Consider the following 23,939-nt stretch of genomic DNA (forward strand, 5'->3'; position numbering starts at 1 on the left):
GATATACGTTGCAGTCTTTAATGCTTCACCCCATAAAAACTCTGGCAAACTAAAATGAATCAACATACATCGCACCATGTCAAGAAGAGTGCAATTTCTCCTTTCAGCGATTCCATTCTGTTGGGGTGTTCCCGGCATTGTATATCTTGCATCAATGCCATATTCTTGTAAGTACCTAGCGAAAGGCCCAGGGTTCCTTCAATTCTCATCATAACGCCCATAATACTCTCCACCTCTATCAGAATTAACTGCCTTGATCATTTTCCCCTTTTGAAGCTCAACATTTCTCTTAAAAATCTTGAACGCATCCAAAGATTCAGATTTTTCATGAATGAGTTGTGTATGACCATACCAGGAAAAATCATCAATGAAGGTGATGAAGTATCTATAACCACCCATAGCAGGTGGAACAAAAGGTCCACATATATCAGTGTGGATCAACTCCAACAATCGTGTGCACCTATCTGTTTTACTTTTTCTAACCTTTGTCATTAACTTTCCTTTAATACAATCAACACAGGCAGTAAAATCTGAAAAATCTAGGTCTTGAAGAACCCCATCTTTCACCAACCTTTGCATTCTATCTTTAGAGATATGGCCTAAACGTTTATGCCACAACATAGAAGATTTTAAATCTAACCTTGCACGTTTAGAACCAACAACAGTATTAAGAGAAGTAGAAACAATAGGAGTAACATCATGCAAAACAAGTTTATATAAGTTTCCACATAAAATTCCATTGCCAACCAAAAGAGAGTCACGATACAAATTAAGTTTTCTAGTTCCAAAATGAAGACTATAACCCAGCCTATCCAGAAAAGATACAGAAATCAAATTCCTCCTAATACAGGGTATGTAAGCAACATCCTGTAATTCCAAGAAGTGTCCTGTATTCAATTGTAATCTGACTATCTCTAAAAATTCAACTTTGACTTTTGTATCGTCTCCCATGTACACATGCTGCTCCAAACTACTCGGTCTTCTTCAACTTGTCACTACCTGCAAGGAATTTGTAACATGAATTGTGGCTCCAGTATCTAACCACCAAGAATTTGAGGGCACATCAATAATATTAGACTCTAAATAAACCATCACATGATAATTACATTTCTTTTCTACGTGAGCTTTGAGCTTTCGACAATCAGCTTTCTTGTGCCCAAAGTTTTGACAAAAGTTGCATTTTCCCTTGAAAAACTCATTCTTATGACCAATAGAAGATGAGACTGACTGTCCACTCCCTTTAGAACTAACTGTTTTCTTCTTATGATGCTTTTGATCACTAGAGTTACTAGGAGTGAACTTTTTCTTGTGAGAATTATTGGGATTTGTCACCATGGAGATACTTCTTGCCCTTCCCTTTCTCATGTCCTCCTCTTCCTTGGCAAGAATAGCAGACATCTCCCCAACAGTCCATTGCTCCTTCTGAGCATTGTAGCTTGATCTGATTGAATCAAACTGAGATGGAATGTTCTCCATCACCAACCACGCCATGTAATCCTCACCAAGGCCCATATCCATGGCCTTAAGTTTATGATAGTGGCCCATGAACTTGTCAATGTGAGCCCTAATGTCACCTGAACCATCATAAATAGTGTGATGTAGCATGTTCAAGTGTTCATTCTACTCATTCTTTGAGAATTTCTTATATTTTTCCTTAATGGCAGTAAGAAAATCCTTTGCATTTTCAGACTTGGGAATACTATCACGAATGGATTCGTCCATGTGATATCTCATAAGCATCAAGCAACAATGATTGGAGTGTTCCCAGTCCTCATAAGATTTCTTATCATTCTCAGCAGCATCATCAGCAGGTTGAGCTGGTGCATCAATTCTCAAGGCCAGTCCATTTTCATGAAGGTCAAGTTCATCGTAATATTTTCAATCCACTACTTGTGGTTGGTTGCTTTCAGCGTCAAGACGGCAGGAGATCTAGGAATGCTTAAAGCTGACATTGAAAAACAAGAGCAATAACTATTAAATGCATGTTACAACATGTTCATGGCATTTGTGCTCTTTTCTCACAAATTAATGATCGCTCAAAAATAACAAATGATCATTGTATATGCTAGAGTTCTTAAAACAAACAAAAGATAGAACTCATTCACAGGTAAGAAGAATCTATTGAACATTATAACCAAATAAATGATAATTTACTATCGAGAAGATAGAAAAATTGTGGTTCATAATTGTTAATAGATTTTTTTCACCATATTAAGCATCCTTACCAAATAATTATAATCGATAGGATAATTAATTACTTATATGGATCTTAATATAATTTTGGAGGAAAAAGCAAAATTTAAATAAATAAATATTTAAATGTTCCTCATAACCAAATAGTTTATCATGCTTAATCTTACGATAGGCAAGAAAATAAACATTCACTATTGCCATCGAAAACATGTTCATGCCACAAAATAAATAAACACAAATACAATTATAAAATTAATTTTATTGATTAATCTTGTGCATAAACATATAAATATGTTAGGGTGTGAAAATTGGAGTGAAATGGAGAAAAATGGTCCAAAATGGACCTCCCACGTGTCCCCACGCACCAAGAAAAAAAAATCTGTTTTTTTTTTTATTTTTATAAATGACCATAAAAACGACATGATGTAGTTTTCTGAAAACGTCGTGTCGTTTTTCTGAAAACGACAAGACAAATATGCTGAAAAATGACGTGTCGTTTTTGTTGTCCCTGTCCTTGAAAATCAGATCTACGGGTCTGGTTTCGATCCAGCTAGTTCTTGGCCATTTTAGACTGATTTCAAGCGCCTTTTGTGGGGGTTTTCATCAATTCATCGTCACCCATCACCTCATCTCTTCCTATTACTCATTTATTCCCAACAAAAGATGAAAAAAACCCATAAATCTGAAATGGGTTTCTCCATTGTTAAGCCTTGAAAAAAAAGCTTGATATTTTCAGAAATAAAATGCCAAAAATCAAGTTGAAAACCAGTATTCATTATCAAATCTAATTACCCAAAGTAACATAGCATTATTTCGAAATTAATACACCAAAAAAATTAGATTTTGAGAAAAATGAGTTTATGTCTTAAATCAATCACTAAAATCAAATAACCTGGCTCTGTTACCAATTGTTAATATTTCTAACATATGAGCATTATAACTTATCAATTATGAAATCAATAACAATAAACCATGCTCATGTAATCTACAAGATCAAACTTTATTTAGGGTATTGAATTGAATATATAGAGATAAACATACATGACATTGAGTCTCCAATGTTCATCTTTGAATTTCTCACAATCTACACAAACAAAATTAGAAAATCGTAATACAAGAGAGAACTTATGGAGAGCAACCCTTACCAAAACCACATGCATATCTTCACCCAACAACATATATGTTCTATATATATGTCTCGTATGCCTTCTTACCCTAAATGGTATATTGGGCCTATTGGGCTTATATTATTAGATATGGTGGACTATGGTTTAATGGGCCAACCTATAGTCTTTAGGGTGCTACCATGTGCCTCAAATGCAATTAGATTAATATTAACCATCCCATTATGATCTTTAACTATTCGTAGGCACTCTAGAAAATGATTATGATAATGGAATTATGTTTGTAATTATATAAGTCCATATAAAATTCTAACATCTAAGGGTTCTCCAAAAATATTTAATATACCTTCTAAATATGTACTTTCATTAGATATAATTTTATTTGATTGATCTAGCACAGAGGTATTAATAATTTCAATATCAATTTCATTATAATCTTTAGTATCAATTTTTTTCTTTGTTTTACAGTGCTTTCCAATGCTAACATTTTGTACTGTGCCTAATTTTTTTTTTTTCACAGCATAATATTCACTCTTATTTTGGGGCACAAGTTCCATGCTCCAAATGCCACCAAATTTTTTGCGAACCCTTAAATACTTTTATGTATCACTTTTGACTTAAATTTGCATTTTATAAGTGTCTACAATTTAAAACTCAAATTCGCATCTACACTATGTGAATTCTACTAAGTATTTATACATTGCTTGTATTTTAACATTTTATCATTTGTATTTAACCAATCATAACACCTTATGAATAACTACTAATGATATAACTAAGGTTTCATATAATTTATATTTTTTTTTCATCAGCAAATGCGGTAGAATTTCAAAAACATATTCGAACTTATAATAATACTTTTCCTTTTACCTCATTTGGGGTTAATTACGATAAAAACTTATGTAAAATTGATAAAGGAATATATACTTTTCTAGTTCAAGGACAAATCTATCATTATAGGGTTTGAACTTTCAACTCCACTTGTACATATCTTATTTTATATGTATGGTTTGAATTTATGTTTTTATTGGTACATTTCAACATATAAAATTATGTTAATATAAATTTGTATCTCACGGGGTGATGTGCCGTAGGCACATACTTAAACCTAGTATACACAAATGTGTGGTAGATATAAAAAGATGAGAGAGGAAAAAAAATAATAAAAAAACCTCATATGAACTTAAACGAAAACTTTGTTTACCAAAATTGAATCAAGAAGAAAAGTTTGTTGATGAGGGCTCCTTAAATCAAGAAATGTATGACCGTTATAGATAGAATTGTTGAAAATAACCTTTTGTGAAAAATATATATAAATAATTATTTATAATATAAACGATCAAGAAGAACAAACATACATGCTCAAATATCTACTTCAATTTTCTCTCCAAATTAATTCATATTTCTCATATTTGGATAAATTTGAAGAATATATTACGTTAGAGTATGATAGAAGATTTACATAACTAAAATGTGATATCGTCATATTTTAAATTAAAATTAAATTTTAGAATATAAAATTGTACGCCCTGGTTTTCCCACGGGCTGATTAGCAGGTCGAGCCTCGGACTAATCATGGTTAGTCCATAAATTTCCCCAGGCCGGAGCTCCTGTTTTCGAGGTCGTACTCTATTAGCTCGAGGTATCCTCAAGGACTCGCCAAGGTTGCCCAAGACTGGGGGAAGGAGTCTGAAGGCCGAAGGTCGGGTCAGGGGAGCAGCTCGTGGTACAAGCTGCTCATGGATCTCTGATCCTTTGTAAAGTCAACACACGCAAGATAAGCGTGCCTATATCTGACACCACGTGTTCGATATCTCCCTGACTTCTCGGACACGCAGCAGGAACGTGCGTATTCAGACACCCACGGCTGGGTTGGGCCGTGCGGCCCATTATCTCCTTACTTATCAATTTGACCATACTTATGTGTCAGGTTTAGGAATTAATCATGAATGTCACAGAGTTGATATGACAAATAAGAAGGTCACGGGATGACCTCCTTACCAACTTCCAGGTGCCTTCTCCTATAAATATGGAGACCCTGGGAGTTGATAAGGGTTGGAAAAAATAGTCTCTGAAGAGATATATACTTTGTAACCAAATACCCAGAATAGATCAATAATATTGACTAGTGGAGTAGAAGGATTTTAACCTTTGAACCACTTAAAAACGTGTCTTGAGTCACCAAGTTCATCCTCTAAGATTTCATATCTATGACGGTTCTACTTTCAGCACTAATCCCTTTCTCTTCTTCTCTTAATTACCTGTTGGCGAAGAACCGCGTCAACAGTTTGGTGCTTTCATTGAGAGCAAGTTCAATTAGTGCTGCCACAAACATCCAACTATGGTGACCACTCGATCCAGGCATGGCAACGAAACAGAGCAGCAGGAGGGGCAGGAGGCCCACCATATTGCCATCCCTGATGAACAAATTCCTGAAGTCCAACAGAGGCCAGGAAAGCAGCCGGCGGGCCAAGACGACACTGGTAGCTCAGCGCCCCGGCCACCTAATCCGAACCCGTGTTATTATACTGCGGTGGAGATGGAGAATGCTCAACTGAGGAGCCAGTTAGCAGCAGCCGGTCGGCAAATCCAGGATATTCTGGCCCGACTACCCCCTCTCACAACCAACGTTAACGTTGGAGAGAGGCAAGGTGAGGCTCCTAAGTCTCACCGGGGTAATCGGCCCAAGCATAGCCGGTCGGATAGGCCTCATGCAGCCAACTCCACCCCTTCATCGCACCATCAAGAGGCAAACTTCAGGGAAATGCCTAGGGTCGGACAACAGCAATACAGCTGTTCGGTCAGGACGTCCCTCCTCCCGTGGTCGAGGGAGAGATATCCACCATCTCTGGAGGACCGCACATGGCTGGCACGAGCAGAGGCGCCCAGAAGAGGTATGTGAACGAATTAAAGGCCCACAACGGGGTGGTGTTCGTCCCGGAGCAGCGTCATTCAAAACAGCAGCGGTTAGAGAAGCAACCGATTACTTTTACGGAGGAAGACGCAGGCCATGTCCAATTCCCCCATAATGATCCCTTGATCGTAGCAGTCCAGCTCGCCAACCGGAAAGTGAGGAGAGTGTTGGTGGACAACGGAAGCTCGGTGAACCTCCTATTCCGATCCACATTAGAAAAGATGGGTCTAACCGTCGCCGAGCTAAAGGCGACCTCCATGATGCTATATGGTTTTTCGGGAGAAGGATTGGCAGCGATAGGGACGATCGAGCTGGTGATCACCCTAGGAGAAGAGTCTCGGACAATCTCCAAGCTACTTGAGTTAGTGGTCATTGATTGCTCCGCTGCCTACAACTCCATTTTGGGCCGACCTACACTCATAGCTTTCAAGGCCATCACTTCCATTCGACACCTCGCCATGAAGTTCCCTACTTCAACAGGAATCTGTACCATCAAGGGCGATCAGCTCGCTGCCAGGGAATGCTACAGCATTTCCATGAAGGGAAAGTCTAAACCCGGGCAGCTGGCAATGGCCATTCAGGGCGAAGAGGAATCTCAGGGACCCTTGGCGGCTCCTGAGATTGAAAAACCTCAGAATCCCAAAGAGGAAAAGATCGCCTTGAGTGAGGACATTGACCCCCGAGTAGGCGAGGACAGATCCGAGCTCCAGGCTATTGAGGAGCTCGAAGAGGTGAACATTGATAAACAAAATCCGTCACGGACGGTTAAGCTTGGGAAGAACCTCTGCGACAAGAGAAAGGCGGAGCTGATTACGTTTCTGAAGAATAGCTTGGACGTATTCGCATGGTCTCACGAGGACATGGTGGGGATCAGCCCGAGTGTCATCATGCACACGCTCCATCTGGATAAAAGCGTTCCTGCCAAGTCTCAAAAGCAAAGGCGTTTAGGAACAACCCGAGCTGAAGCCCTAGAAGAAGAAGTGGCCCGGCTCAAAAAGTGCGGCTTTATCCGCGAAGCCAAATTTCCAATTTGGGTCGCCAACCCCGTGCTAGTTCCAAAGCCCAACGGGAAATGGCGGACCTGCATTGACTTCTCCGACCTGAATAAAGCCTGCCCCAAGGATTGCTTTCCATTGCCAAGGATCGATCAGCTGGTGGATGCTACGGCGGGGCACGAGCTCATGTCCTTCATGGACGCGTACTCAGGCTACAATCAGATCGCGATGAATCCGGCAAACCAGGAACATACCAGCTTCATGACCCCAACGAATGTATATTGCTATAAGGTCATGCCGTTTGGCCTGAAGAATGCCGGAGCTACCTACCAGAGGCTAGTAAACAGAATGTTCGCGGACCAGATCGGAAAGAACATGGAAGTGTATGTTGATGACATGCTCGTCAAGTCAAAGACTGCCGACAACCATGTTTCCGACCTGGAAGAATGTTTTAAAATACTACGGGAATACGGCATGAGGCTTAATCCTCAGAAATGCACGTTCGGTGTCGCATCGGGGAAATTCCTGGGGTTCATAGTCAATACCCGAGGAATCGAGGCGAACCCAGACAAAATCAGGTCACTGCTTGAGCTTCCTTCCCCCAGGTCGCGGAAAGATGTCCAAGGCCTCACAGGAAGAGTGGCAGCACTCAACCGGTTTATTTCTAAGTCAACCGACAAGTGTTTGCCCTTCTACAACCTGCTCCGGGGAAACAAGAAGTTTGAGTGGACAGTAGAGTGCGAAAGCGCATTCCTCGATCTGAAGGCGCATCTGGCTGAACCGCCCATGCTGTCCAAGCCCAGGGCAGGAGAGCCTCTTTTCCTCTACATGGCCGTCACGGAGGATGCAGCTAACGCCGTGCTAGTACGAGAAGAGGACCAAGTTCAAAAGCCAGTCTACTACATCAGCAAGAGACTCCTCGGAGCAGAATCACGGTACCCACTGATGGAAAAATTGGCGTTTTGCCTAATCACAGCCTCGCGAAAGCTCAGACCGTATTTCTAGTCCCACTCGGTACACGTCGTGACCGATCAGCCTCTAAGGCAGGTTTTGCAAAAGCCTGAAGTATCGGGACGTTTGTTAAAATGGGCGGTCGAACTCAGTCAGTTAGAGATTTTCTATACTCCACGAACTGCCATAAAAAGTCAGGCGTTGGCTGACTTCGTGGCGGAGTGCACGGGATTCCAGGAGGATCCATCAGAAGGCCTACTTCAAGTCGCCTCGCCGCATTCGTCGTGGAAGATCTACGTTGATGGTTCATCTAACGAGAACGGCTCCGGGGCCGGAATCATTCTAATATCCCCCGAGGGACATAGATTCCACTCGGCGCTAAGGTTCAGGTTCAAGGCGTCTAACAACGAGGCAGAGTACGAAGCTTTGTTTGCTGGGCTGAGGGTAGCTAAGGAGTTAAAGGCGAGCTCCGTCCAGTGCTTCAGTGACTCCCAGCTCGTGGTAAACCAGGTGCTGTGCGAATATCAAGCACGGGGACCAAAGATGGCCACCTATCTGGCAAAGGTAAAAACTGAGCTATCCGCATTTGAGCGAGGATCGATCGAACAGATACCTCGAGAACAGATACCTCGAGGACGGTTGAAGCAATGGTGCTCGCAGTTCCGGAACCCAGTTGACATGAAGAACTGGTCCTTGAAGTCATTTGGATGGCTTGGCAGCTCGATGACCGCCGCCGTGTTAGGAAAACGGGTTAAATAGTAGAACCTGTCGCCTCGCCCCCGCTGGTCCGGGCTGGCTGCCAGCAGACGGTAGGAGTTGGGGAGGAGCTGAAATGGGGCTAACCCCACATAGTTCAGGAAATCAGCGAAGTACTGATCCATGGGGAGGAAGGCCCCTGCCATGAAGTGTTCACCGCTCCAGGCCGCGAACGATTCGTCGAGCGGCGTACAGCTCCGCTCGCCCTCCGCAGCAGGTCGGGCTATAACGGAGGCTTTCCCCAGTGGAATGTGAAGGGTTGTGGGGAAGTCTAAAAGCCCCTACTGTGGTCTTCTATATATGACGTCATGTACCACGAGCAGGAGCTTGGGGGGCAGATGTACGCCCTGGTTTTCCCACGGGCTGATTAGCAGGTCGAGCCTCGGACTAATCATGGTTAGTCCGTAAATTTCCCCAGGCCGGAGCTCCTGTTTTCGAGGTCGTACTCTATTAGCTCGAGGTATCCTCAAGGACTCGCCAAGGTTGCCCAAGACTGGAGGAAGGAGTCTGAAGGTCGAAGATCGGGTCAAGGGAGCAGCTCGTGGTACGAGCTGCTCATGGATCTCTGACCCTTTGTAAAGTCAACACATGCAAGATAAACATGCCTATATCTGACATCATGTGTCCGATATCTCCCTGACTTCTCGGACACGCAGCAGGAACGTCCGTATTCAGACACCCACGGCAGGGTTGGGCCGTGCGGCCCATTATCTCCTTACTTATCGATTTGACCATACTTATGTGTCAGGTTTAGGAATTAATCATGAATGTCACAGAGTTGATATGACAAATAAGAAGGTCACGGGATGACCTCCTTACCAAATTTCAGGTGCCTTCTCCTATAAATATGGAGACCCTGAGAGTTGATAAGGGTTGGAAAAAATAGTCTCTAAAGAGATATATACTTTGTAACCAAATACCCAGAATAGATCAATAATATTGACTAGTGGAGTAGAATGATTTTAACCTTTGAACCACTTAAAAACGTGTCTTGAGTCACCAAGTTCATCCTCTAAGATTTCATATCTGTGACGGTTCTACTTTCAGCACTAATCTCTTTCTCTTCTTCTCTTAATTACCTGTTGGCGAAGAACCGCGTCAACAAAAATAATGACATTATCTTATAAATATCTATATAAGATTTTATTATAAATCGTAAATTTAAATTTTAGTATAAATATATTATCTGATATGAAATTTAATTATTCACTACTAAATTGTAGAATAATTAAATTAGTAAATTCTAGAATCTACAAAAATTAGTTTTGATCTTTTTATTTTATGAAGGTAATTTTCTATAATAAATAAAGAGATTTCAACGTCAACAAAATTCTAAAATCATATCAAATGATGAAGAGAGTTCTAAAAAATAGGTCTTTCACCTCAAAAAAAATTCAAAGCATCACAAAGAGTACATATGCAACTTAGTTGTCAAAGCCAAGTACAGTCACAAATACCTCAAATTATCAAATTATGCAAACATCAAACATAAACCTCAAAATTTCATAAAAGGTCATTTACCTCAGAATTTTTCCTAACTTTCAAAACAACAAATAGTTACATGATATGGTCATCTACCGGGATTTCATAAGTTTCTAAAAATACCATGAATTTCTATGAATAGTCATTTACCGAAATTCTTCCATTTATTTTCTAAAATAACTATTCAGAACTACAAGTGACTTGATTCATCATAAAGAAAGTATGTAGGCAACTCAATAAGTCAAATTTACTGCAATCACAATTCCAAATTCCTAAAAAAAATTCCAAAATTACATAAGTAATTAATATCATCATAATTTGAATCAAAATGTTTCCCTTTAAATAAAAATAGTAGTAATTAAGAGATTATTTTTATAATCTCGGATGAGTCGAACTCAAACTAATAAACTCTTATACTATAAAATCAACATAGATAAAATTGTGTTTAACATTAATTTTAATTTATTAAATTTGAAATTTTTGTCTAACTGCATCTTTCACCATCTTTAAAAGATTGAATTACACTAAAATATTTTACTAAATTTTTATCAATATTTAAAATTGGAATTATTAATATCTTAAAATTTAAAATATATTTTATTTAATTGTCAAAAATATATTTTTTTTTAAATTTATTTTAAGTAAACTTACATTCGTATATTCAATAAATAATTTTAAAATTCCACATAAAAATAATTTTGAAATGTTGCTAAAAAAGATAGAATAGTTCTCAAGGAAGATTGATGTAAGTTGAAGAGATATCACTGCCAAATTTAGTAATCCGTAGCGAAAATTTCTTGAATTCACATGGCCCCGTGAGTTTTTGAATGTGAGAAAATGTATAAAGAATGTCAAGAAAACAATGCATTAAAAATATCAACATAATAATTTAAAATTTGAGACTAAAATATAAAACAGGTAAATTGTCAACAATTTCATGACTAAAAACTAAAGAGTAAATAAAGTTAAAAAAAAATGTAGATCAGTTTCGTATGTAGAATTATTTTTTTTATTTATAGAATTATATACCTCTCGAGCTCCCAACACTAGCTTAAGTGCATTTATCCTCTTAAACATTTTTATCACTTGGAGAAGGCTATGTCCAATACTAAAGGATGAAAGATATTCAAATCAAACAAATCATAGTTTGGCAGCCAAATTGCTAGAGTAAAGATGTTACCTTCAATGACAACACAAATCACAACCATATAAATTAGTAACAACACAGTCACAAGAGTTGTAATATAAAGGGATTTTAGCATTATTGCCCCCTAAATTATAAGTGATTTGCCAATTTGGTTCTTTAGATTTTTTGTCCTGCAATTACATCCCTATGTTTATGAAACAACATCAATTCATCCCAGCTCACTTAGGTGACGTTTAGTTGTAAAAAAAAATGAAATAGTAATAGTAATAGGAATGGAATAGAATTTTAATTCTTTTGTTTGATAGAAACTTTAAAATCAGTAACTAAATAATTATGTTTGGTATAGTATCTAACATAATAGAATAGAATGAAAATTTTATTATATTGACCAACATATCCTTACTCTACTTTTATAATTTTTTTTAATTAAATTATCAATATTTTTTAATATTAGTAATTAAACAAAAAAATTATATATAATGTAATCTAAATATTTTGCAAAAAGAAATATAATTAAAAAAAGAACTATTACCATTCTTTACTTTGATACTTATCTATTTTATTTTATAAGGCAAATTAAAAATTCAATATCTCCTATGTAAAGCAAACAACATATGCAAGGATATATATATTGTCTTAGCTGTAAAAAAAAAAAAAACGTTCGGATAGAAAAGGCAAAAATGACATAATATCAAAATATTGGAAAGGAATGAGTTTTCAACTCATTTAGTTAGGAATAATAAATCCAACCTTTATTATTATTGGATTTAAAGGTTGGATTTATTAGTTAGGAATAATAAATCCAACCTTTGGACTACACCGAAAAAATTAGGAACCATGAAGATAAAATCCCCTGATGTTGGACAAATTACAAAGAATGCTTTTAGTGTTCTTCAAGAACAGCAACAGTTTCTTCATGTTCCCTCTCCATTATTGAATTTGAATGGACAATTTCAACTTAATGAGCTGGAACGTTTGAATAAGAGAAATAAGCAAATAGCAGTGAATGATATTTGCAAGATAAATAAGATTGGAATTGGGGCTCTTTTGGAAACCAAAATAAAAGGTGATAGAGTAGAGGAGGTAATGAATACTAGCTTTGTTAACTGGGAGTATTACAGTAGCAAGACTTTGGAAGGTAGGATCCTTTTAATCTGGAAAGGTTGCTGGGTCAAGGTTGACCATGTTCAATTTATTCATTGCAAGGTTCTGGTATGGGCTACAGGTCTCTCTTTCTGCTTCACTGTTGTTTACGGTTTAAACCAGTTAGATTTGAGGAAAGATCTTTGGTCTGAGTTGGCCTCAGTCTCTCTTCCTGTCAAATCTTGGCCAGTTCTTCGTGACTTTAACTCAGTTTATGATGTAGAAGATCGAATTGGGGGTAAGGTTATTTCTCCTAAAGAAGTTGAGGATGCAAGGAAGTGGCTTGATCTTGGGATTGTGGAAGAAATGAAATTGCTGGGCTCGTATTACACTTGGTCGAATAACCAAGATGGTAATAATCGCATTTTTTCCAAAATAGACAGAATTTTTGTAAATGAGGATTGGATTGATATGTTTCCAAATGTCAATGCAATTGCTAGTTGGGAGGTAATTTCGGATCACTGTGCCATTATTTTGAAGAACATTTTTGTTATTAAAAATGGTCTGCGGCCCTTTCGTTTTTTCAATATGTGGACTAATCATCCGCTCTTTAAGCCTACTGTTTTAGATAGCTGGAAAAAAGAGTTACCATCGGAGGGTTATGGTATGCAACAGATAATGAGGAAATTGCATCGCCTTCAGTTCATTTTGAAGAGATTCAACTGGAGAGTGGTTGGTGATATAGTTAAGGAGTATGAGGAAAGCAAGGTGTCATTTCAGCAAGCTAAAACCAACTTATTTTCTGATCCGAATAACCAAAGTCTGAGCGATATAGAGAGAGTATCTCACCTGGATTTTAAAAAGAAAGAGGCTGCCTATGCTAGTTTTTTATATCAGCAGAGTAAGGTTGATTGGATGAGGTTTGGAGATGAGAATTCTTCTCTGTTCTACTCCAGCATGAAGAAAAGGAGGAGGCTCAATAGGATTGTTTCTTTTGTAGATGAACAAGGTAATGTTGAAGTGGATTATCCGAAAGTTGTTAATCATTTTACTCAGCATTTTCAATCTTTTTTAGGAGAAACTAGTGCAGCATTTGGGCTGGTTGATACCTCTGTAATTCTCTCAGGTCCCATCCTTAGTATTGAAGATCAAGCTTTCCTGATCAAGCCTTTTACTTCAAGGAAGTTCAAACAGCTATGTTCAGCATAAAGTCAATAAAGAGCTCGGGACCGGATGGTTTTGAGGCTGGTTTTTATAAGAGTTTATGGCCTAATATAGGGAAAGAAGTGGCTTCAGCAGTGTTGGAATTTTTTGATCTAGGCCACATTCCGAAGAGGCTGAACAGTACTATTTTAGCCCTTATTCCCAAAGTTACTCAACCCTCAAATGCCTCAGAATACCGCCCAATAGCCTGATGTAATACACTTTACAAATGCATTTCTAAAATGCTTTGTAACAGGTTAATTCCTATCCTTCCTAAGTTGGTTAATCAAAACCAAGGTGCTTTTGTTAAGAATAGGAGTATTGCTCATAATATTCTAATTCTCCAAGACCTCCTCAAAGGCTATAACAGGAAAAGAGTGTCTCCTAGGTGCTTAATGAAAATCGACCTGAGCAAAGCCTATGACTCTATTGATTGGAATTTCCTTGAAAGTCTGTTAAATGCTTGTAAGTTCCCTGATAGATTTATCAAATGGGTAATGGTCTGCTTGAGAGGTTCTTCATATAGTATTCTTATGAATGGTCATCTTTATGGTGATTTTAAGGGTGGTAAGGGGCTGCGTCAAGGTGACCCTATTTCCCCCCTTCTATTTGTCCTTGTTATGGATTATCTCACCCGTGCTCTTCATGGGGCTGCCAAAGATAAACAATTCAGATTTCGTCCGCTCTGTAAATCTTTAAATATTACTAATCTTTGTTTCGCGGATGATTTGTTGATAATGTGCAAAGCTCATCTCAGTTCTATTCAGATAATGCAGCAGGCGTTCTAGGAGTTTTCATCAGCGTCTAGCCTGAACATTAATCAAGCTAAGTCAAGCATTTACTTTGGAGGTATTACTTCAGCTGAGAAGGAGACGCTGTTGTGTTTATCCAAGTTGAGAGAAGGGCAGTTTCCTCTTAAGTATTTAGGAGTTCCTTTGAGGCCTACTAAGTGGAAAGCAATGGATTGTGATATAATAATCTCAAAAATTCGTCAAAGACTTCATGGTTGGGCTAGTCGAAACCTGTCTTATGCTGGGCGTGTGCAGTTAATTCAATCGGTTCTCTTGGGGATAAGGAACTTTTGGATGAGCATATTTCTCCTTCCTCAGAAAGTTATCAAAGAAATTGACCGTATATGCAGGGGTTTCTTATGGGGTGGCAATGGAGTTCGTAGCAATTTTCATTTAGCATCTTGGGATCATGTTTGTAAGCCAAAATCTTATGGAGGCTTAGGATTTAAAGAGAGTGTCCTTTGGAATAAGATTAATCTTGCGAGATATGTTTGGGCGATCTCTTCTAAGCAAGATAGCTTGTGGGTCAAATGGGTTAATTGCATTTATCTAAAAGGGATCCGAATCTGGGATTATGAAATTTATCAAGACACAAGCTGGTATTGGAAAAAGCTAGTTAAGGTTAGCAATTTACTATCTGAAACTGAGTTAACTACAGCAGTTTGCAAGGGAAAATTAAGGCTGAATTCACTTTATCTGAATTTAATTTCTGGTTCCCCTTGCAAAGGTCTGAAACTTATTTGGTGCAAGCTATCAATGCCTAAACACAAGTTTATACTTTGGCAAGCTTATCACCAGAAGCTTCTAACCAGAGATCTTCTTCATCATTGCAATATTCCAATATCATCTCATAGCTGCCCGGTTTGTGAAATTAAAATGGAGAGCCATGCTCATCTATTTTTTGACTGTCTTTTTTCAAGGAAAGTGCTTCAGGCAGTTGAGAAGTGGCTGGGTAATCTTATTTGGCCTTGGCAATTCCAGGATTGGCGCTGCTGGTTGGAAGATCCAAGTTCAGTTGATCTGGCTCGGTTTGTGGCAGCTATTTTGGCTGCTTCAGTGTACTTCATATGGCAAAATAGGAACAATTGCTGGGTGAATAATTACTGCTCTTCAGTAGCTCAAGTTGATGATCATATTAGGAAGTCAGTTCAGGCTAGAGTAATTAATCTTTGCTGTATGAGGAAGAATCTGAATTTGAGGGAGAAGTTAATGTTTAATTTTGTCTCTAATATGTAATTGAGGGGGAGTTATCTGCTCCGGCCTTTGTTTGTTCTTGTTGGTTGATCAATATACTATCCTTTTCTTGATAAAAAAAAAATAAATAAATCCAACCTTTTAAATGAATTACAATTCTTGTAACAAATATCAAACCAAACAAAGGAATGAGCCTACTTTTGGAAAACCAATTCCATTCCACCTGTGATTCTTTTAAACATACGTTACCTTAATTTCCGTTAAATTTGATATCCTTTTCACATGCCTAAATATCAAGGGTAAAAACGTCTTTTTAATATTCATCTTCTCTCTTCCCTAATCTCAGGTACGAAATCTCTCATATTTGAAGAAGAAAAATCAGTTTGTAATACTCTTCATATCATTTGAAGAATAATACGTTATCAACGGAGAGAAAATGTGGAATATTTCTATATTGATTAAATCATAAGGGTTGTATAAGCTGAACTATATATAGAGCCCGGATACTTTTTGAGATTTATGAAGCTGACACACACTGAGGATGAGCTTGATCTACAAACCCAAGGGGTTGTTGCATGTATACTTTTTCTCGTAAGTCTCCGTTCAAAAACACGTTGTTTACATCGTGTTTGTGAAAGGACCAGCCACCTGATAGAGCCATTGTGAGAACCATTCTAATGGTAATAGACTTGACTACTGGACTGAAAGTTTCAGTGTAATCAAAGTCAGGTTGCTGGTGGAAGCCCTTAGCCATGAGTCGAGCTTTATATTTATTGATTGAGCCATCTGGATTCTCATTCAGTTTAAGGACCCATTTGCATCCAAGTATTTGTCTGCATTCAGGCAATGAAACTAGACTCCAAGTTTTATTTTTTCCAAGGCTGCTAGTTCTTCAAGCATGGCAGCAGACATGTAGACTTTTGGTTTGTATATTCCACCCTTTGGACGAGTTTTCATGGAGTGGGAATTGATGGGAGGTGGAGCTACAGAGATAACGACAACACTTGCAGCGGGATGATCATTGCCCAAAGCTGCATAATCAACGTTAGTGGCAGTAGGAGAATCTTCAATAGAAACTTCACATGGAAGAATCACATTAGTCTAAACATAATTTTGATTAAATGAAACGTGGGTGATAATAGATCATAATGGGATATAGCAGCACATTGATCAGGAGGGGACTCAGAGGAGTTAGATGAAAAGAGTTGGGATGATGGTTATTGGAGGAAGGTGACTCAGGTAGTGAAATTGGATTGTTAACCAGATACTAAGTCATGGCGCTAGAGTTTTGTGAGTGTAAATGCAGTAACGCAAATGGAAAAGAATTAGAAGAGGAAGAGATAGAGATAGAGCTGGAAGATGAGGACAGAGAGTTAAAAGGGAAAGAATATTCATCAAAAACAACATCCCTTGACAAATAAATTTTGCCCTCAGAACTAAGACACTTATAACCTTTAAGAGTAAGAGAATACCCCAAGAAAGTACACTAGAGTGACCTAAACTCAAGTTTGTGTCTATTATATGGCCTTAGATTTAGGTAAGATGGTGATAAGCCACCACTGACATATGTGTACACACGCAAGGGCAGGGGAGGTAACCGTAAGGAAGCAGCAGAGAATAATCTGTAGTGGTTATAATTTGTTATGAGAGTGACTCTAGTGTGTGAGAGGGTACACGGTACCATTATATGGAACATTATAAGTAGGGAGAGTGAGTCAGTAAGTGGTGTGTAGAATTTGGTAGGGTGTAACCCATTGTGGGAGAGATCTAGGCTCTCGAATTCCTAGCTATTCAATACAGAAACTCACCATTTCTGCTTCTATATCTCTGTTAGACACCTAAAAACTTAAGAGTGGAATAATTTGGGGTTTTGTGAAATAATAGTTTAAATGGAGATGTATGATTGAACTTTGGTGAGGGTAATCTATTGATGAGATATATTGCAGTTCTAAAGGCTTCGTCCCAAAATTCGAAGGGCATATAAGCATGAGAAAGCATTGTCAAACCACAATCTACAATATGCCTATGCTTTCTTTTGACAACCCCATTTTCTTTTAACACATGAAGAGCACTACGAGTTTCTAGTAATGCCATTTGGTCTCACTAATGCACCAACCACTTTCCAAGGGTTAATGAACGAGGTGTTTCGGGGGTTCTTACGCAAGTTTGTCTTGGTATTCTTTGACGACATACTTGTGTATAGAGCATCTTCGGAAGAACATGTATATCATCTAGAATTGGTGTTGGAACGTTTGAGGCAGCAGTGTTTGTATACAAATAAAAAGAAATGTCTATTTGCCCAATCTAGTGTGCAGTATCTTGGGCACTTCATTTCAGCCACGGGGGTAGCAGCGAACCCGAAAAAAATTGAAGCTATGGCATCGTGGCCCATTCCGAAGTCTTTAAAGGAGTTGAGGGGGTTCTTAGGCCTCATCGGCTATTATAGAAAATTTGTGCGAGGCTATGGGCATATGGCAAGACCACTCGCGGAACAGCTGAAAAAAGATGCTTTTGGATGGATCCCCGCAGCACAAAAGGCGTTTATACAGCTCAAAGAAGCCATGTGTTCAGTCCTTGTTTTAGCACTTCCTGATTTTGTAGCTCCTTTTATTGTGGAAGCAGATGCCTCGGGGTCGAGCCTTCGTGCTGTGTTGATGCAAAACCAGCGGCCTATTGCTTTTTACAGTCAAGTATTGTCTTCCCGAGCACGCACCAAGTCAGTTTATGAGCGAGAGTTGATGGCTATTGTTTTGGTAGTTCAAAAATGGCGTCCATACTTGTTGGGACGAAGGTTTATGGTGCGGAACGATTAGTGAAGCCTGAAATACCTGTTGGAACAGAGATTGGTTGCAACGGAGCATCAAAAATGGCTAACAAAATTGTTGGGCTACGACTTTGATATTCAATATCGACCCGAGTTGGAGAATAAAGCTGCAAATGCATTATCGAGGATGCACAGTGAGGTTTCTTTAGCTGCCATCTCCATCCCTAGTGTTTTGTCTATACCAGACTTAAAGGCACACATAGCTTCGGACCCAACCTTATCTAAGGTGATTGAGCAATTGAAAAAGGGAAATGATTGTGGGGGATATTCAATGGTTCAAGGATGTCTGAAGTTTCAGGGGCGTTTGGTTTTACCATCTACATCACCATTTATACCACTACTATTGCAAGAGTGTCACAGTGGCAATATGGGGGGACATTGCGGAGTTTTTAAGACATTCCAACGAATGGCAGCAGACTTGTATTCGGCGGGAATGCGCAAAGATGTTCAGAAATTTGTGGCTGAATGTGGAGTATGTCAACAAAACAAGTATGTCGCTCAGTCACCCGCAGGATTGCTTCAACCACTGCCTATATCCAAACCAGGTTTGGGAAGATATATCACTAGATTTCATTGAGGGATTACCCATTTTGAATGGATTTGACTCCATATTAGTGGTGGGTTGCTTCAGCCACTGCCTATTCCAGACCAAGTTTGGGAAGATATATCACTAGATTTCATTGAGGGATTACCCATTTCGAATGGATTTGACTCCATATTAGTGGTGGTGGATCGTTTGAGCAAGTATGGGCACTTTGTTCCCCTTCGGCACCCTTCTGCCCTTTCGGCACCCTTTCACAGCCACCACCGTAGCCACGGTTTTCGTTAGAGAGATTGTCAAGCTCCATGGTATTCCTCGCTCTATTGTGTCTGATAGAGACAAAAAAATTCCCAGCCTCTTTTGGAAGGAACTTTTTCGTTTCCAGGGGACAATGTTGAAGCAAAGCACGGCCTACCATCCACAAACCGATGGTTAAACCGAGGTGGTAAATCGATGCTTGGAAACATATCTCCATTGTTTTGTGAGCTCCAAGCCGAATCAATGGTCTAAGTGGTTGCCATGGGCAAAATACTGGTATAATACAGTTTTCCATTCAGCGGCTGGGATGACACCTTTTCAGGCCTTGTATGGTCGATATCCTCCGCACCTTATTCGTTTTGAACCAGCTAGCACTCGGGTGTCCGCGGTAGAGTAGACTCTACAGTCTAGAGATGACATACTTGGGTTGTTGAAACAGAATCTTCAGCGTGCTCAACAAAAAATGAAAGATCAAGCAGATAAAAATAGAAGGGATGTTCAGTTTAAGGTAGGGGAACTCGTGTATGTCAAACTACGCCCTTATAGATAGCGAACATTGGCCAAACGCCTAAATGAGAAGCTGGCACCTTGTTCTTTTGGTCCTTTTCCCATCACAGCTAGAGTAGGAATGGCAGCATATCGGCTTCAACTTCCCCCTGATGCGTCTATCCACCCAGTTTTTCAAGGCAGCCCTTGGACCAAATCAGCAAGGTACGAAGCTTCCCACAGGCATAACCGCAGAGTTGGAATGGTCATTGGAGCCCGAAGAGGTGCTAGAGGTTCGGCCAGGCACACAGAAGGCAGCCCCACAAGCATTAATTAAGTGGGCTAACCTTCCTAAGTTTGAGGCGACATGGGAGGATTTTCAGGTCATTCAAGAGCAGTTTCCTCACTTTCACCTTGACGACTAGGTGAGACTTCGAGTGGGCAGTATTGATAGGCCACCACTGACATATGTGTACACACGCAGGGGCAAAGGAGGTAACAGTAGGGAAGTAGCAGAGAATAATCTGTAGTGGTTAGAATTTGTTATGAGAGTGACTCTAGTGTGTGAGAGGGTACATGGTACCATTATGTGGAACATTATAAGTAGGGAGAGTGAGTCAGTAAGTGGTGTGTAGAATTTGGTAGGGTGTAACCCTTTGTGGGAGATCTAGGCTCTCGAATTCCTAGCTATTCAATACAGAAACTCACCATTTCTGCTTCTATATCTCTGTTAGACACCTAAAAACTTAAGAGTGGAATAATTTGGGGTTTTGTGAAATAATAGTTTAAATGGAGATGTATGATTGAGCTTTGGTGAGGGTAATCTATTGATGAGATATACTGCAGTTCTAAAGGCTTCGTCCCAAAATTTGAAGGGCATATAAGCATGAGAAAGCATTGTCAAACCACAATCTACAATATGTCTATACTTTCTTTTGACAACCCCATTTTGTTCATGAGTAAGCATTGTCAAACCACAGTCTACATTATGGCTATGCTTTCTTTTGACAACCCGATTTTGTTCATTCCCCCCCCCCCCCCCCCAAAAAAATTTCTGATTGAAAGGACTGTATAGGTAAATTGAATTGAAGTTCAACTTGCTTTTTGAAAATTTGAAAGGTGGGAAGAACCTCAGATTTAGCTCAAAGCAGATACAACCAAGTATACCTGCTATATGCATCTACAAAACTGTAGAGTGAGTAACCATAGGAAGAAGTATCAGGGGAATGTCCCCATAAATCGACATGTATTGGTTCAAAGGGTTGTGTATAAACCATGTTTGACATAGAGAATGGAAATTTATGCACTTTACCAAGACACCAAGCTATGCAAAAGTCAACAGTTTTATTGCTAGGAAATGCATTACAAGAAGACATAAATGTCTTTACAATTGGAGCAGATGGGTGCCCCAATTCGCCATGCCATAACTGAAACAAGATGGCACATTATTGCAAGCAACAAAAACAAATGGTGAAGTTGATAGGGAAGGCACCGGGGCATTGGAGAGGGAGGCAGATGTATATGATGAAAGCGAAGGTTGAACTGTTCTTAGTTGAGTAGGATGAAAGACATATAGGCCCTGTTTAAGTGTGACAATGAGCAGAATCTTCTTGGTTTCCTAATCTTTGGCATAACAATCATTAGCATGACACTCAAAAAGAACATTGTTACCTCTGGTAAATTGTTATACACTTAACAAGTTATTGGTAATGGAAGAAACACGCAAAAGGTTTCTAAGAACAAGAGTTTTAGGTTGAAAAAGAGATTGAAAATTAAAATGACCAATGTGTGAAATAGTCAAACCTGTTCCATTGCCAACCATGATTTGATCTTGACCAAGAAATTCTGAGCTACTTATGAGATTGTGCTGTTCCAGAGTAAGGTGGTGAGTGGCAATAGAGTCGAGATACCAGTTCGGATCATTAAGAAGGTCTAGAGTAGCAATATTACCTTGCATTGGTGTTGAAGTCGATCCTGAAGCAGGAGATGATCCATAGAAAGACTTGTCAAAGCAGTAGAAGCACTGCAACACAGTATGTCCAGGTTTTTGGCACTACTGACAAAGAGGTTTGGATTTCCAATTTTGCTCCATTTGCTATGACCATCATTGCCACGGCCACCAGAGCTATTAGTATAGAAATCACCTTCGCCATCTCCACTTGTAGTCGGAAGAAAGGCACCATAGTGAGGGGGAAAATGGGGGAATAGCCACCACGAGAGTTGGGGGAAAACACTTCTCGGAGGACCCAGAGGACGATTAACACTGACAAGATTAGCTTCTCCATTTGCGATATCAAGCTATTTGGCAGATGTTTCGTTACTCGCCTTTTGAGCTATCAACGGAGCTTCAATCTCACCGACTGTATAGGGTTGAATTCTAAAGGTAATTGAAGTGATAAAAGATTTAGTCCCTACTGAGACCATTAATAATTACTTCAATGTCGTTATTAAGCGGTGTTTTGTGACCAATCAAATTTAACAAATGGAATAAATTCTTAATATGAAGCAAATATTCATTCAGAGGCAAAGAATTTTTCTTCATGTTATAAAGCTGAGTCTTAAATTGACTTATCTTAGCATAAGTTTAAGTCGTGTAGTACTTGTTTAGGGCTTCCCAAATCTGAACAGAAGTATCATTGTCAACGACACGGGTGATAATGTTTTCCCCCTTGGAGGGCATCATCCACGAAAGGAGCTGATCTTGTAGTTCCCAATCTTGATACTCTTCAGACGGATGATTGAGAAGCTCAACTTCTTCAATGTTGAATTTTGCAGGTGCCAAAATCAGATTGAAGAATCGTCCCCTTTAATGGTAGTGAGCACTTGCTTCTTCCATGGGAGGAAGTTGTTGTCATCCAATTTAATGGATAGAGAATGTTTGAAGACGATCGGTGCTTTGACATTTGAAGACGTAGAAGCCATGGTAGAGAATGAAGTCGCCATCGGAGGAGGAGGAATCGTCGGAGCGACAGGAGTCAGTGGAATCAACTAAAAGAAAATCAAGCTTATACATTTTTAAAATATGCCATCCATTATTTTTAATCAATTAAATAGTCATTCTCAAGTTGTGAAAATCAGACATCTAACTTTCAAGAAAAAACAAGAAATAGGCAAAGAAAGATTAGAAGAAACATAATATATAAAATTGGGCTGTTTTTTATTTTATTCTTATAGTTTACTGAATATTATTATATTTAACCGATTTAAACTTAAATAATTAAATAAATTAAAATTAGATATTTTTGAGATATTTTACTATGATAATTATTTAAAAATAATTAAATTATATATTTTATAACTTAAATAAAATTTAGTTAAACTGTGACTGCCAAATTCAAAAATTAAAACAAATATAAACTTAAACAAAAATTAATTAATTAATTAAAATATGATATATTTGAGATATTTTATGATAATTTAAATAATTAAATCATAATTTTTTTAAAGTAATAAAGGCATACATATCATTTTTTTTATCTTATAAATTTGTGTGATAGTTTAATTTTTTTATCAAGTGATTGGAGCTATTTTTCTTCATCAAATTCACTAATGGACATTGTGAGATACATTAGAAACTAAAAATAATTTATGCGATTTTCATGAACTCTTATTCATGTTTATTGGATATTTTGGTCCATTCGTGAAGGTTTATTAATATAATGAGGCTAGTAACTTTTGTTTTGGAGATTCAATATATTAAATGGCTAGGAACATGATTCATATTTTCCCAACAGATCAAATATTGGTTCCCTGGTGAATTAATTATACTTAAACAACAAGAGGTAATTAGAAAGGTTAAACGGTAATTCTTGATTAGCTCTAATTAGCGAACAAATAAATGAATAACAGAACTACATATATTGATTATATTAATAGACTACAAGAAAATACTCTGTAAATATAATTCTATAATTACTAAGAGTGCAATTCCATATTTATAGTGAACTAATAATATAAGTAATAAATAAGATTATTTAATTAAATAGTTTAATTAATA

General features: G+C 38.4%; 1 protein-coding gene across 2 annotated transcripts; it reads right to left on the bottom strand.

The window, feature by feature from the left end:
• Positions 1-711: 711 nt before the first annotated feature.
• On the bottom strand, positions 712-23,035 carry LOC133823166 (uncharacterized). 2 transcript variants are annotated; one of them, XM_062255777.1, is made up of 4 exons: positions 21,893-23,035; positions 21,746-21,809; positions 1,107-1,945; positions 712-999 (listed from the first exon to the last, which is right to left on the bottom strand). In XM_062255777.1, the coding sequence occupies exons 3-4, from the start codon at positions 1,603-1,605 to the stop codon at positions 971-973; spliced, it is 528 nt and encodes a 175-aa protein (XP_062111761.1). In that variant the 5' UTR covers positions 1,606-1,945; positions 21,746-21,809; positions 21,893-23,035; the 3' UTR covers positions 712-970. The 2 variants fall into 2 exon arrangements, with proteins under 2 accessions (XP_062111761.1, XP_062111760.1); XM_062255776.1 differs by having other exon boundaries at positions 712-1,945.
• Between the last annotated feature and the right edge of the window lie 904 nt (positions 23,036-23,939).

The sequence above is a fragment of the Humulus lupulus genome, chromosome 3 (assembly GCF_963169125.1).
Source record: "Humulus lupulus chromosome 3, drHumLupu1.1, whole genome shotgun sequence".
Taxonomy (NCBI): Eukaryota; Viridiplantae; Streptophyta; class Magnoliopsida; order Rosales; family Cannabaceae; genus Humulus; species Humulus lupulus.